Below are 16,109 nucleotides of genomic sequence, written 5' to 3' on the forward strand. Positions count from 1 at the left end.
TCCTTCCTGACGCCAAGGCAAAAAATCCAGTTTTCAGAACCACAGCGCGCGGCCTCCAACCTGCCGATTCCCACGCTGTGTAGTAGGCTAGCTGGATAATAACTGGCTCTATAACGTTAGCGACATTTGTGGTCATGTACTATAGTTAGCATTCCTGATGAACAAGTGCTATGCAGGTAATTTGGTAGTACCAAAAAAGTGGAAACAATTCGAACGCTCTACTGTTAGCTAAGAAATAACACCACGGGAACTTACCTAAATCATCCATGGTGGTAGCAGAAGGAATCGGCGCTACACTATGAACGAACCGGGCCGGTTGTCCTTTGATTCGATTGTCGGTAGCTCTACCTACACTGTGGCTTCTATATAGAAATTCCAATAATCTGAATGCAGTACAGAAGTTTTCAGTTAGCTGCTTCCCTGCTACACTCAACAATAAAATGCAGTCATGGGGACAAGCAGCTCACCCCCACCTGGAGCCTTCAAATTTACCAGTAAGAAAAGTCTGGCTGCTGTACTTAAACTTTTAGTTATAGGCTGCCATCTAGCGGAAGTGGGCCAACTAGGTATGTTTAGATTAAATCAACAATGTGGGATTTGTTTTTCAGTGAAATGGAAGACCCCACCACTTGTTTTGAGGTCTTTATTTGGCAAGCTAAATGGCACGCACACAATTCCAATTTACACAACAATGTCTCTTAATTGGATATGTATAACCTATATATAAACGTAAATCAATTGTAGTTGCATCTAGTCCATGTACAGGTTACCCGATCATGTTTCACCATTCCCCCCAACCTAATGATTGAACAATTGGCATTGCGTCAGAGGTGATCATCATCGAACGATTTAAGAATTCGAAAATGCGTTCTAGAAATCACGTTACTCCATATATCCACAATAGCAAGTGAGGTCAACATAATTGATTTATATTTCTTTAGATTTTATAAAGTCAACGTATCATTAGCCTTGTCAATATAATTTAGAAACAGTGGAGACATTGGTGAAATACCAATCATCAGCGAGATAAGTTTAAAAATAATAATTCACAAACTAAGATATCGAAGACTACACGGCCTAGGCCGAAACTGGTAAGTAGTGCTATCTGGAAAATTATGTGTTTCAGCCCGGCAGGACTATCGGAAATGAATAATTGATTAGCGCATGTGTACCCTTACAAAAAAATATTGCAGTTTTGAAACTAGTAACTGCAGACCACTGTGGTATATTTGACGCAGTAATTGCAGAATAACTGCAGTTACACCGCAAAATGACTGCAGTAAAAAAAACGTATTATTTTGGATGCAGTATGTGCAGCATGCTGTAGTTATACTGCACTCTGACTGCAATCTTTTTTTGTAAGGGTAATTCTTGACCAAGTAAAATCAAGAACGAGGTCTGTCATTTGAATCTGACTGCATAACCATTTGATGCATTTTCCAATGATGTCACACAGGCCAAAATAATGCCCCTCAAAAAAACGAAAAAGACTGACAACCTTCATGAGCAACACCAGCGACTCCTTGTGGATAATGACAGTTACCTGGTTGCCATCCGAAAACAGAAGGAACATCTTGCCAGTCTGGACACCAAGGTACAGTATGGCCAATTAGAATGACTGTTGCTAAATGACTGGCTAACTGACTGTTGCTAAAATCTTGTTTTGTGAATAAAGTATTGTATTGAAGTATTGATTTGTGAATAATAATAATAGTAAAATGGCACCGGAGGGGAAGGCTGCCATCTTATCGGCTCTTAATAACCAACCATGCTATTTTGTTAGTTTTTTTGCATTGTTCGTAACTTGTTTTGTACATAATGTTGCTGCTGTCTCTTATGACCCGAAAAGAGCTTCTGGACATCAGAACTGCGATTGCTCACCTCAAACTGGACGAAGAGTTCTTCTTCAATGAGTCGGACGGGAGGGATATAATACAGACACCCGACCAGGCCCATATCTCCATTATTCGCTGGAGAAGGTAACACAGATTTCGCGGAAAGAGATCAAGGTGCCTTGTGAGGATCATGCGACGAGTGGCTAATCTGCACTTGCCTTCCGTCCTGCTAGCTAACGTTCAATTGCTGGAAAATAAATGGGACGAACAGAGAGCGCGTTCATCCTACCAACGGGACATTAAAAACTGTAATATCTTGTGTTTCACCTCGTCGTGGCTGAACGACGACATTAAGAACATAGAGCTGGCAGGTTATACACTCTATTGGCAGGACAGAACAGCAGCCTTTAGTAAGACACGGGGCGGGGGCTTATGCATTTATGTAAACAGCAGCTGGTGCACGATATCTAAGGAAGTCTCGAGGATTTCTCGCCTGAGATAGCCAACAGCTTATCCTTAGATACTCTATCTACCTAGAGAGTTTTCATCTGCATTTTTCGTAGCTTTCGACATACCACCACAGACGAATGCTGGCACTAAAAGCGCACTTAATGAGCTGTATACGGCCATAAGCAAACAGGAAAACGCTCATCCAGAGGCAGCGCTCCTAGTGGCCGGGGACTTTAATGCAGGGAAACTAAAATCTGTTTTACCTCATTTCTATGAGCATGTTAAATGTTCAACCAGAAGGGAATTTTTTTTTAGACCGCCTTTACTCCAGACACAGAGACGCATGCAAAGCTCTCCCTCGCCTTCCATTTGGCAAATCTGACCATAATTCTATCCTCCTGACACATGCTTACAAGCAAAAATTAAAGCAGGAAGCACCAATGACTTGGTCTATAAAAAAGTGGTCAGATGAAGCAGATGCTAAGCTACAGGACTGTTTTGCTATCACAGACTGGAATATGATCCGATGGCATTGAGTACACCACATCAGTCACTGGCTTTATCAGTAAGTACATTGAGGACATAGTCCCCACAGTGACTATACGTACATACCCCAACCAGAAGCCATGGATTACAGGCAACATTCGCACTGAGCTAAAGGGTAGAGCCGCCATTTTCAAGGAGCTGGACTTTAACCTGGAAGCTTATAAGAAATCCTGCTACGCCCTCCGATGAACCATCAAACAGGCAACGCTTCAATACAAGACTAAGATTGAATCATACTACACCGGCTCCGACGCTCGTCGGATGTGGCAGGGCCTGCAAACTATTACAGGCTACCAAGGGAAGCACAGCCAAGAGCTGCCTAGTAACACGAGCCTTCCAGACAAGCTAAATATCTTCTTGCTTCGAAGCAAGTAACACTGAAACATGCATGAGAGCATCAGCTGTTCCGGACGACTGTGTGATCACACTCTCCGCAGCCGATGGGAGTAAGACCTTTAAACAGGTCAACATTCACAAGGCCGCAGGACCAGACGGATTACCAGGACATGTGCTCCGAGCATGCGCTGACCAACTGGCAAGTGTCTTCAGTGACATTTTCTACCTCTCTCTGTCCGAGTCTGTAATGCCAACATGTTTCAAGCAGACCACCATAGTCCCTGTGCCCAAGAACACTAAGGTAACCTGCCTAAATGACTACCAACTCATGGCACTCATGTCTGTAGCCTTGAAATGCTTTGAAAGGCTGGTCATAGCTCACATCAACACCATTATCCCAGAAACCATAGACCCACTCTAACTTGCATACCGCACCAACAGAGCCACAGAGGATGCAATCTCTATTGCACTCCACACTGCCCTTTCACATCTGGACAAAAATAACACCTATGTGAGAATCCTATTCATTGACTACAGCTCAACGTTCAACGCCATAGTGCCCTCAAAGCTCACCACTATGCTAAGGACCCTGGAACTAAACACCTCCCTCTGCAACTGAATCCTGGACTTCCTGACGGGCCATACCCAGGTGGTGAGGGTAGGCAACAACACATCCACCATGCTGACCCTTAACACGGGGACCCCTCAGGGGTGCGTGCTCAGTCCCCTCCTGTACTCCCTGTTCACTCATGACTGCACAGCCAGGCACGGCTCCAACACCATCACTAAGTTTGCTGATGACACAACAGTGGTAGGCCTGATCACCGACAACGATGAGGCAGCCTATAGGGAGGAGGTCAGAGACCTAACCGTGTGGTGCAAGGACAACAACCTCTCCCTCAATGTGATCAAGACAAAGAGATGATTGTGGACTACAGGAAAAGGAGGACCGAGCACACCCCCATTCTCATCGATGGGGCTGTAGTGGAACAGGTTGAGAGCTTCAAGTTCTTTGGCGTCCACATCACCAACAAACTAACATGGTCCAACAAACTAACACACCAAGACAGCTGTGAAGAGGGCACAACAAAAACCTATTCCCCCTCAGGAGACTGAAAAGTCACCGGGGCCAAGCTTCCTGCCATCCAGGACCTCTATACCAGGTGGTGTCAGAGGAAGCCCTAAAAATTGTCAGACTCCAGCCACCCTAATCATAGACTGTTCTCTCTGCTACCGCACGGCAAGCGGTACCGGAACGCCAAGTCTAGGACCAAGAGGCTCCTAAATAGCTTCTACACCTGTTGTATTTGGCGCATGTGACAAATCAAATTTGATTTGATATTTATTTATATAGCTCTTTGCATTATACAGAAAATCTCAAAGATGTTTAAAAACATAAGTACCAGTAGGCCTAATTCTTGGGCTGGACAATGCATAGAATGAATAGAGTTCAACTCAATTAAACTTTATTGATCCTCTCTTCCCCATGGAGATGAAGGAGATGCAGACCAAACTGTTGCAGAGGAAGAAGGAGATGGGTGGTAGGATCCGCAGCCTGAAGAGACCTCTTCATCAGAGGAAGCACATCCGCATCATGGAGGTCCGTGTCAACCAGGTACTGCAGTCATCACCACACAACCCTACATTTACAGTCTCACTGTTGACTATTTGGTTTGTTTGGCAGTCATCATCACAGAATACAACATCTATTCAACAATCTTACATTTATCACACAAATCAATCACACATCACAAAACCGTGGCGGTATACATTCAACACTCACAAAATCACACAAACCTACATCCATTCCACACTTGTTGAGTGTTTGCTATGAATCATTTATGACCAACATAAAAGGATTCTATATATGTAAGATGTACCCAGTATGGCCACGCAATCTGATTGGCCGAGAGCGAAGCGTACATAGCCAAGCTAAGACGATGTTTTCCACCATAATTTGCAAATAATAAATTAATAAAAAATCCTACAATATGATTTTATGGATTTTTTTTCTCATTTTGTCTATCATATTTGAAGTGTACCTATGATGAAAATTACAGGCCTCTCTCATCTTCTCTCATCTAAGTGGGAGAAATTGCACAATTGGTGGCTGACTAAATACTTTTTTGCCCCACTGTATTAAATTCCTCATTGATTTGGTTCAAACTGGTTTGCAATGTGTTTTGTGATTTGAGCATCATCTCTATAGTGTTCTTATCCTGTGGTTTTGCAGGCCACTAAAAGCTTTGACAAGTTGCTATGCAGCAACCAGGCATTGCGTGATGAGATTGACCACCTGCGGCGCCAGAGGTGCTCCTTCGCCCTTATGTACCAGCGTCTGAGCAGAGAGCTACTGTCCCAGCACAATGTCATGGAAGACCTTGTGGAGAAGTCTGTCCTTGCCTACGACCAGCGGTCAGAACCACAAACACTATGTCTGTGTGTGTGTTTGTATGTGGTGTGGAGAAGTCTGTTCTTCTTGCGCTCTCCCAGCTTAGAAATGTGGGCTGTGTTTGTGTTCTAGGTCCGAGGCCCTGGCCCGCATGCTAGCTGTGAGGGAGCGTAGCAAGAAGGACACGTCTCTCTGCCACACTGAGATGACTGAGCTGAAGAGGGTCATCGACCACGAGATCAAACTCCGCAGCTTCATGGTCCAAAAGTCCAAGGAGAGCGTCCCCATAGGCGAGGACGAAGAGGCCAAAAAGAGAAGTATGTTTTAGAATCACGCTTAACATTATACATCCTACAGTTGTTCATCGAATGGTTTCTTGTTTAGCCTAGAGGCTAGAGGCCTTTCTCGAGCTTCATCAACCTTCTTGCTTCATGGCAGTGTTTTGTCATTGGTGCAGGGGCCGAGCAGGCTCAGCGTGATCGAATGGGAGGAGAGAGTCTGGAGACCTACCAGGCGGTGCACCGGCTGCTCGTGGAGGTGAGCGGCAACAGCGACCTGCGTCAGCTCGGCAGGACGTTTGTGGAGAACGAGGAGAAGGGCTTTGCTTACTTCAACTACATCAACGAGCTGAACAACAATAGCACCATGCTGAAGGACCGCATCAACAAGCTCAAGGTCAGGGTCCACACACATACACGGCATGCACGCACGCATGCACACACACAAACACAGGATGGGAGTTCATGTGCTGTAAGCTTGTAAAACTAGACAACTTATAAACCTAGACAAGGTTATATGACTGTGTTCTGCTACTATCTCCCCCACAGACTGAGATCCTGCACTTTGAGCTGGAGAACAAGCAGTATGATCAACAGTGGCAGGGCCAGCTCAAGGAACTGGAAGTAAGGTTTTCGTTTTTAGGAAGTTTTAGTTGAACTTTGCACAACTTTTCACTGCTCTAATGTGTCTGCTGGTGCATCCTTGTGCATTTTTTTGTCTGACCATGCCAGTCAGTTTCTCTCCCCTATATCAATCTGTGTTCCCCTTCATCTTTTGACTTTGATGTTTTGTCTCTGGTCCCTCTCAGAGAGAGCTGGAGCAGCATCGTGGCCGGGCCAATAATTTGGAGAGCCAGTACACTGTGGTTCTGAAGTTTTTGGACCAGCATAAGACGGCCATCGCCCACCTGTTTAACAAGATGAAGTGTAACCCTGCTTCTATCATTGGCAAGCTGGGCTGCAGCGCTCAGGTCACTGATGACAACGTCACCCAGTTTATCGGTAGGTGGACATTGTTGGACAACCCCTCTCTCTCGCAGCCTGTTGGCAATGCTAACGCTCTCAAAAGAACAAAGATTTTAACGGATTCCAAAGAAAAATTCACACACAAGATATTACCAATTTACTATGCCATTTGTAAATAAATACCTGGTAATTTCTGTACCATCAAATAAAGTGTATCCAAATTGGCAGTACAGTGTATGTAACACTCACACAGTATCTCACACAGGCAAAGCAAAAGTGGAACTCACCAGACTTCTAGAATGAGCGACACATACTCACCACTAGACACTGACTCATCCCGTCTCATTCCGTCCTGTCCTCTGCATCACCACAGGTATCCTGGAGGAGGAGATGCACCAGCTGTTGATGTTCCTGTCCCAGTGCAGCTACAAGGAGGCCGAGGAGATGGAGCTGCCCCCTCAGAACCTCCTGCTGGTCAGCTGCAACCTGCTGCCCGCCGTGATCTCCTCTGCTACAGAGGCACCCTCCTTCGACAACAGCACCACTGAAGCACTACTGGGCCTGGGTCAGTACTGGTACAGTAGAGCCTGCACCCCAAATGGCACCATATTCCCTATATTGTACTATGTTGTGCTGTTGCCATGTTGTGTTGCTGCCATTCTGTGGTGTTGTCTTAGGTCTCTTTATGTAGTGTTGTGTTTTCTCCTACATTTCTATTTTTAATCCCAGCCCCCGTACACCCAGGAGACCTTTTACCTCTTGTTAGGCCGTCATTGTAAATAAGAATTTGTACTCAATTGATTTGCCTAGTTAAATAAATAAACAATACAGCATAGTGCATTACTTTTCCCAGGGCCGATGCATTACTTTTCCCAGGGCCGATGCATTACTTTGACCAGGGCCGATGTAGTGAATAGGTTTCCCTTTGGGAAACAGCTTTTAATAAACTGAAGGCAGTATAACAACCTGTTGACAGTGTAAATAATAATATAATATGTATATATGTAATATCAGGTAACATTTTCCTTAAAGTCAACACTAATCGCAAGTGACTTTTAGTACTTCAAGTGGAGTGTGTCTGTGTTGGAGTGTGTCGGCGTTGGAGTGTGTCGGTGTTGGAGTGTGTCGGTGTTGTGCTCCATTAACTTTGTGTGTGGTGTGCCTTACAGGCAGCGAGCAGCCTCTGGACTTCCAGACCCTGCGTGAGCGGGTGCTGCCCCGGGTGATGCATACTGAACAGGGTAAGGTGCCCAAGGCCCCATCTGCCCCCCTAAGAGGAAAGAAGAAGGTGGGCTTCAACCCCAAGTCTGCCTGAGCAGGAGCCTCTGACGCTCACAAGACATGGTGCTCACATACTGCGTTGTTTTAATGTCAAAGAAACCATTACAGCATTTAGCTTTAGTCCTTGGTCTCAGTAATCTGTTCATTGTTCAATGTGTCCTTTGCCCCCCACCCCCACCACTGCTTTTGAACAGGTTTGTTCTCATTGTTGGAGGAAATAACACAGCTCATCTAGGCCCTTATCCCTAGTCTCCCACCCCAGGAAAGATACTTAGTTTTGGGCAATGAAATAACAAATGATGGGTGGCTCAGGGCTTTGCACCTCTGCGTCAAGGTCTCTCAGCATGGCCAGGCACCACCTCAGTGGAGTAACAACAGGCTTTACGGGGATCACTGGCTGACAGCTTAGTGTCTGCCCTGCCTTTGGGATGCATCATGCGGTGTAACGTTACCCCGTAACCTCGTGACATGCACTAAAATAAACACTGGGGCTTTGTCTTTCCAAACCAAACCCCATGTTTTGATGGAGAGTGTTAGGCCCCTCTGTACCTTGAAGACCTGTGTGATGCCAGAAGACGGCTATCTCTGCTACATCACTGGCTCTCATTGCGCCTCTCTAAATACAGAAGGATACATGCTCTTAGTCTTAGGGGATCCATAATGCTCTCAGCTGCTGGGCAGGACTGCTACCAAAACAAAACTAAAACCCTGAATCAGTTTACAAACCAATAGAAAAGCTCTCCCTCACTGAACAGATCATTTGAACCTCACAAACTCTCCTCGTGGGCTGTTTGTGCGTAAGCAGCATTCTCCTAATACTATTTTCAACCCATACTGATGTCATTAACCCCTGTTGTAAACTCCTGCTAGTGATGAAACCTTACAGATTAAAAGGTATTGATTTTGTGTATTACTTATTTACAACACAGTGTGGTGCAACAGTTATGTGATCAACTTGAGCAAAATAATTGAGGGAAGCACACACCCATTGATGCATAGACTGGATTTGTTGAGTTGATACAGAATTTCACTTAAGATGACATTCGTTCCAATATGTCATCAGTCATTCAAGTAAATAAAGGACATTGAATATATATTATGCTCTCTAAGGGGAAGCTTCAAATTAAACATTTATTGTCATGAGGTGCAAGAAGTAACAAACTGAGGATCTCTCAACAAAAGTTATTTATTGAAAAGTGATCAGATTGTAAAAAAGCTATTGAATATGGATTCCACCGTTTGTCTGACAGACCATTTACACACATCTGGCTTGGTAGTTTGCTTAACCACTGTCAATGACGAGAAAACACAAGCAGATGCATCACAGGTGGCCAGTTTAAAAGTGTCTTGAGCCTTTTGTAGACGGTAAAGGCCAGTGAGTTTCCCTCTGGTTCTTTCCCTCCTCTTCCACTGTGGGGCTGCAGGTGGTGGGGGCTCTAGCTATGGCCTCTTGGTATAGGTGACCTGAGAGGGGAAGTGTGACTGACAGACAAAGGAGCCAGTGAATTATTCCGGGGTGGTCTACATCACCTGATCTGAGGATGTAAGTGGGCGGGACAAGCACAAAGGACCGTGGGTGGAGCCTGGAGATGATAGATGACAGCTGACAGGTGTTTTCATGATAGAAATAGAAGCTCTAGAGTCTCCAGTCAAGAGCTTCTATTTCTGTCACTAACAGACACGCTATAGGAGCAGTGAGTTAGTTAGTTACTCCTGGTCCTTCTCTTCTCCATGTATGATGATGTGGACAAGATTTTTGTAGTCTAGATTTCCTGCCACATCTGGTGGGATGCTGCAAACATTTGCTCCATCTAAGAAAACAATCTAGATGAATTAGTGACTCAATCACTGACACATCATACACGTCACAACAGATTCTAAGCAACACACAACATATTCATATATGAACTGTGTTGTTACCGATTATGAGTTTAATGACAATTGTTTGTCTGCTGTTGATAGATAGTCTTACGTACAAGGGGTCCAGGGCTTGTGTGTGTGTGTGTGTGTATATATACAGTATATGGCTTAGTGTGTTTAGGGTATGTTGATTGGGCTCGAACCTCTTCAGGAGAAAATCTGTCCGCTTGTGTCGTCAGTATCTCGGTCACACTGAAGAGGAGCAAGAACAATGTGTTTAGGATTACATTAACCTATAATCTATTAGACCTGTTTACACACACACACAGGGTACTCACGAGTCCTTCCTCAGGACCCGTTTTCCTTCAGGATCAAATACTTTAAATGCGTTGAGGATAGTTTCCTCTGGATCAGCGCCTACACCGAGAACACCTCTAATTAGAAAGAAGTCGATGGGAGGCAGACATTTGGATAACACAGACAGTAGTTACAATACAGAAATAAGGAAGGACAATGTCAAATTACGATTCAGGCAACTCATTTTGTAAACTTTTGGGAGAAAGTGACATTCAGTACTGTTGCAAAATGTAGTAGGACGTTTTAACAACTGAACACATCCCTTGTTTGCACACCTCACCTTTTAGCTTCTCTCCAAACATGGTGAAGTTGACTGGGCCCAACGCTTCTTTCAGCATCTCATCTATCTCCTTTTGCTTCACGTTGAGACGGCCTGTTACATGGACATGGGTCAGTACCATTTCTTTCATTAGGCCAAGTCGTTATTGTAAATGAGAACAAGTTCTCACTGACCTACCTGATCAAATAGATAAATGATAGAATAGATCTTCAACACACCCAGTGCAGCAAAGGTGTCCCTCAAGTCGCTTTTGTCAATGAATCCTTCTCGGTTTTGGTCTATGATGGTGAATGCCTGTCAACATGGGTTAACATTTAATGGGAGACTCGAGAGAAAGACTCATACCAGTAACTAGAATTTGTCTGTGTGTGTATGTGTTGGGAGGAGAGTGACGGTAAATCCCATGGGCTACAGATGGAACCACTCTGCATATCAAATCAGTCTATGTGCCGGAGTTTAGTGGTAACACTGCCAACTTTGGCCCACACGTTATCCCCATTCCAGAATACTGGGTTCTCCTCCCTTACTGTTCTCCCTTTTTCTTTCCAACTATCTAAATAAATATCAAATATGGGAAAGAGAGGAGGGATTTGTCTATAAATCTTTGTCATAACAATCCTATGGATGCTTTCTGGAACATGGATCCCTGGACATTTTTCCTAAGCCTTTATTCTTAGTTGCTGTATTTATATGATGTTACTCTCCAGGGTTTAAGAGTGGCATCCAGGCCAGGGCATGCTTTCCATTCTATCCTCAGCCATGGCTAATCACTGATGACAGGGCCTGAATGCCTGGCAGGGATTGAAAGAGCAAAACCGCTCATACCACACGCCTGGTTAATGCCAGGGGCAGAGAGACAGGTGGACAATGGACAGAGGGACAGGTAAACCTACAGGCTAACAGATGTTGGGTTCACGCTATAGGGCCAAGCTGGCCTGGTTACAAATCCACCATCGTTGTTGGAACTGTACTGGAAAGGACAATATGGAAATAAAATGTCTGCAAGCAGAGTACCGGTCGGGTTGGCCCTATACTGTGAATCAGGTAGTACAGTAGGGGCAGAATGGGTTATGCACTAGAACCCAGACAGAAAGGGATATCCTTACCTCGTTGAACACCTGGATTTGAGACTGCTCAAAGATAGAAAATACATTAGAGTTGGCTCCCTCTGCGGACTTCTTCTTTGCCTTCTTGGGTACCTTCGGCGGGAGGTGGAAAAGGAGTAGATCCATGAAGGCTGGTGGGTTGATCTACCCTGAATTAAATTAATGCTAGCGCCAGTTAGAGACATATATTAAGAGAGTTCGGCCAATGTGGTTTCTGCATTATGATGCATTTACATTTTGACACTACAACATTCTACGGCAGCCATGTTAGTTCTCCATTAACATTACAATGGGGAATATTTAAACAATGTTGTGTAACTGAATGTCTGGAATTAGAACAATATTCCAAAAGTTGGCCTCACTCTCTAAATATATGTCTCTGGCGCCAGAGTTACTTAGGACACAACTATTGAGATAACAGTTTTTGACAGGACCACCCCTGAACTAACTAAATGCTATGAATTAAGGGGTTATCCTGCCCAACGTAAAATACATAACACTTTAGCATTGTATTACTTAAACATATAGGATGGAATACTAAACATACACTATGTATGTGTTAATCATGTTCCATCTGTTAGAATCTAACACACTATAAACGACAATGAGAATCATTTTTAAGAAAATGTTTCAGTATATTAACTATGTCAAAACTGAAATATCTTCATGGAAATCTCCAGATGGACAGACAAATGTTGTTCTTCGCAATGCAGTTTGTTAATTTCTTCCAGTTTCATATTCAGTATTCATCCTGAGCAGAACATGACATCGGACATCAAATATCTCTATCAAATCAAAAAATCTATCAACATTTGTCTGTTTGATCTCTCACACTCAACTATGTCAAAGGGGTGGGGGTAGAGGCAAGGGAATGTGATACTCCGTTGCATCCTTAGAGTAGACAAATGTAGAGAGAGATAGACAGTATATCATTAGTTTGGTGGTTAGCTTGAAGAACAGCTCGATAGACTCTCTTATTGACTCTCCTGCGTATCCCGTGGTGCTGGGCCTACCCTGGTTAGCTTATCATAACCCCACTGTTTCTTGGCCACAGAGGGCTCTCATGGGGTGGTCGCAAGAGTGCTTAGGTAGGTGTTTAGGGGTTTCCGTTGGTGCTACTACGGTGGAAAGTCCAGACCAGGTCTCCACCGTGCGCATTCCCCCAGAATATGCCGATTTGGCTCTCGCCTTCTGTAGGCGACTCGAAGGCGACTCAATTACCACCCCACTGCACTTCCCAGTGTATCCCCTCTCACAGGCGGAGACGGTGGCTATGGAGACATATCCCGGTACATTCGGTCCTCCATTTCACCCGTCTCCTCGAGTTTGTTTTTTTGTGAAGAAGGATGGAGGTCTGTGCCCGTGCATTGATTATTGAGGTCTAAATCAAATCATGGTGAGGTACAGTTACCCGCTACCTCTTATCGCCATGGCGATTGAGTCAATGCACGGGGCGCGCTTCTTCACTAAACTGGATCTCAGGAGTGCGTACAACCTGGTGCGTATCAGAGTGGGAGACGAGTAGAAGACGGCATTTAGTACCACCTCAGGGCATTATGAGTACCTCGTCATGCCATACGGGTTGATGAATGCTCCATCAGTCTTTCAATCCTTTGTAGACAAGATTTTCAGGGACCTGCACGGGCAGGGTGTAGTGGTGTATATCGATTACATTCTGATATACTCCGCTACACACGCCGAGTATGTGTCCCTGGTGCGCAAATTGCTTGGTAGCCTGTTGGAGCATGGCCTGTACGTCAAGGCTGAGAAATGCCTGTTCTTCCAACAGTCCGTCTCCTTCCTAGGGCATCACATTTCCACGTCAGGAGTGGAGATGGAGAGTGACCGTATTGCAGCCGTGTGTAATTGGCCGACTCCCATCACCATGAAGGAGGTGCAGCGATTCTTAGGGTTTGCCAACTAGGGGTTTTGGTCAGGTAGCTGCTCCCATTACCTCACTGCTGAAGGGGGGCCCGGTGTGCTTGCAGTGGTCAGCTGAGGCGGACGGGGATTTTAGCCACTTGAAGGCTTTGTTTACCTCGGCTCCTGTGTTGGCCCATCCGGATCCCTCTTTGGCGTTCATAGTGGAGGTGGACGCTTCCGAGGCTGGGATAGGAGCTGTGCTCTCTCAGCGCTTGGGTACGCCACTGAAACTTTGCCCCTGTGCTTTCTTCTCTAAGAAGCTCAGCCCGGCGGAGCGAAACTATGATGTGGGGGACCGGGAGCTGTTGGCTGTCGTTAAGGCTTTGAAGGTGTGGAGACATTGGCTTGAGGGGGCTAAACACCATTTCTCATCTGGACTGACCACCGCAATCTGGAGTACATCCGGGCGGCGAGGAGAATGAATCCTCGCCGGGCAAGGTGGACCATGTTTTTCACCCGTTTTGTGTTTACCCTCTCTTACAGACCAGGCTCCCAGAACGTTAAGGCAGACGCACTGTCCCGGCTGTATGACACAGAGGAGCGTTCCATGGATCCCACTCCCATACTCCCAGTCTCTTGTTTGGTGGCGCCAGTAGTGTGGGAGCTGGACGCGGACATAAAGCGGGCGTGCAGAGCCCGTTCCCCCTCAGTGTCCAGCTGGGCGTCTGTACGTTCCGTCTGCTGTCCGCAATCGGCTGATCTATTGGGCTCACACGTCACCCTCCTCTGGTCATCCTGGGATCGGTCGGACGGTACGCTGTCTTAGTGGGAGGTACTGGTGGCCCACTTTAGCTAAGAACGTGAGGGTTTATGTTTCCTCCTGCTCAGTGTGCGCCCAATGCAAGGCTCTCAGACACAAGCCCAGAGGTAAGTTACAACCCTTACCCATTCCACAACGGCCGTGGTCGCACCTGTCAGTGGATTTTATAATCAATCTTCCACCTTCACAGGGTAACACCACGATCCTGGATCGTTGTGGATCGTTTTTCTGTCGTCTCCTCCCTTTGCCACTTCTCCCTACAGCACAACAAACTGCGGAGGACCTGTTTACACACATCTTCCGGCACTACGGGGGGCCCGAGGATATAGTGTCTGATCGTGATCCCCAATTTACGTGAAGGGTCTGTAAGGCGTTCATGGAACGTCTGGGGGTCTCAGTCAGCCTTACCTCAGGTTTTCACCCCGAGAGTAACGGGCAGGTAGAGAGAGTTAACCAGGATGTGGGTAGGTTTCTGAGGTCTTATTGCCAGGACCGGCCGGGGAGGGGGCGGAGTTCATGCCCTGCGCAGGGATGGCCCAGAACTCGCTCCGCCACTCCTCCACTAGCTTTTCTCCATTTCAGTGTGTATTGGGGTATCAGCCGGTTCTGGCACCTTGGCATCAGTCAGACAGGCTCCTCCGCCCACATCCACCTTCACTGTCATGACTTCTACCGAAGTCGATGCTTCTCCTTGTTCGGGCGGTGCTCGGTGGTCGACGTCACCGGTCTTCTAGCCATCATTGATCCATGTTTAATTTTCCATTGGTTTTGTCTTGTCTTCCTACACACCTGGTTCCAATCCCATTAATTTACTGTTGTGTATTTAACCCTCTGTTTCCCCTCATGTCCTTGTCAGAGATTGTTTATTGTTAAGCTCATGTTTTATGGATTGGTGTTCTTGTACCCACGTTTATTTTATTACAGTACCCCTAGAAAGCATGGCCGACCCCCCTAGCTCTCCTACTTTACTTTAAAAGTGCTGCTGACTGCCCGAGTGTGAGTGATGATGCCTCAATCCCCATATTGGGAGGGTAGACAAAACTTGAGGAACTAAAAACCAGCTGTTGAGTCGTCGTGGTTTTAACAGTGGCATAGCCCAAATTACCCAGCCAGCTACACACTTTTCACACTATTGTGCAGACCTGAACTGTACTGGATCTTCTTCACAATGTCCTTTCCAATATAGTTCCAGCAACAATGGTGGATGCGTAACCAGGCCAGCGCAGTACAGCTCAGCTCTGTGAAAAAGGTTTTTAGCAGCTAATATGCTATCTTCCTCTAGTAGGGTACTACTGCTACCTCTATTCTCCTGGATGAGTTGGATGTGTGCCTATGCCCTGCCATTGATGTTTGTGTTTGTCCAAGGCCAATAAAACAATCATTTAAAAGATGAAAGGGAGTGTGGGCTTATGATAGCTTATTAAGCCATTATTTATTGCCCTGCTGCTGTCAGAGGAGTTTGTCTGGCAGGCTGGGTTAATGATGGAGCAAGCCCAGTCACTTCTCTTCCATGCTTCTGTACATATCACCCACTTACAGTGCACTCCATTTACTCAAACTGTCACCTTTAACTGAGAGGAGACCAGGAAAGGAAGCTGTTCAAAATAATTTGCACCCAGAGTTCCACGTTCCAAACTCAGCAGAAGAACATTAGCTAGGTTCCACATACTCAACTAGGACCCTGGTGACACAGAGAACAGCACCTTAAAATGTGCTAATTATATTTAGAGTTCACAAGT

The 16,109-nt window shown here is 45.7% G+C and overlaps 2 protein-coding genes and 1 pseudogene across 2 annotated transcripts in view; 1 reads left to right on the forward strand and 2 right to left on the reverse strand.

Annotated features, from left to right (window-relative positions):
- LOC139413661 (paxillin-like) overlaps positions 1-431 on the reverse strand; it is a 57,180-nt gene extending 56,749 nt beyond the window's left edge. The window contains exon 1 of the mRNA XM_071161297.1: positions 256-431. Within this exon, the coding sequence (XP_071017398.1) occupies positions 256-268 (13 nt within the window). The 5' untranslated portion in view covers positions 269-431. The remainder of the gene's footprint in view (positions 1-255) is intronic.
- On the forward strand, positions 44-9,176 carry LOC139413663 (coiled-coil domain-containing protein 63-like). The gene is made up of 10 exons (XM_071161299.1): positions 44-1,091; positions 1,457-1,594; positions 4,660-4,782; positions 5,401-5,582; positions 5,692-5,876; positions 6,017-6,234; positions 6,387-6,461; positions 6,647-6,839; positions 7,177-7,368; positions 7,973-9,176. Exons 2-10 carry the CDS (start codon positions 1,466-1,468, stop codon positions 8,116-8,118), a joined length of 1,443 nt encoding a protein of 480 aa, XP_071017400.1. The 5' UTR covers positions 44-1,091; positions 1,457-1,465; the 3' UTR covers positions 8,119-9,176.
- Positions 9,177-9,791: 615 nt separating this feature from the next.
- On the reverse strand, positions 9,792-11,813 carry LOC139412659 (myosin regulatory light chain 2, ventricular/cardiac muscle isoform-like; annotated as a pseudogene).
- Positions 11,814-16,109: the final 4,296 nt, after the last annotated feature.

The sequence above is a fragment of the Oncorhynchus clarkii genome, chromosome 7 (genome assembly GCF_045791955.1).
Source record: "Oncorhynchus clarkii lewisi isolate Uvic-CL-2024 chromosome 7, UVic_Ocla_1.0, whole genome shotgun sequence".
Classification (NCBI taxonomy): Eukaryota; Metazoa; Chordata; class Actinopteri; order Salmoniformes; family Salmonidae; genus Oncorhynchus; species Oncorhynchus clarkii.

Excerpts from the sequence above, each read along its gene's own strand:
- LOC139413663 (XM_071161299.1), top strand. The coding sequence starts at position 1,466 with ATGCCCCTCAAAAAAACGAAAAAGACTGACAACCTTCATGAGCAACAC. Across the intron at positions 6,235-6,386 it reads ACCGCATCAACAAGCTCAAG|ACTGAGATCCTGCACTTTGA; the intron begins GTCAGGGTCCAC and ends TCTCCCCCACAG. Across the intron at positions 6,462-6,646 it reads GCCAGCTCAAGGAACTGGAA|AGAGAGCTGGAGCAGCATCG; the intron begins GTAAGGTTTTCG and ends GGTCCCTCTCAG.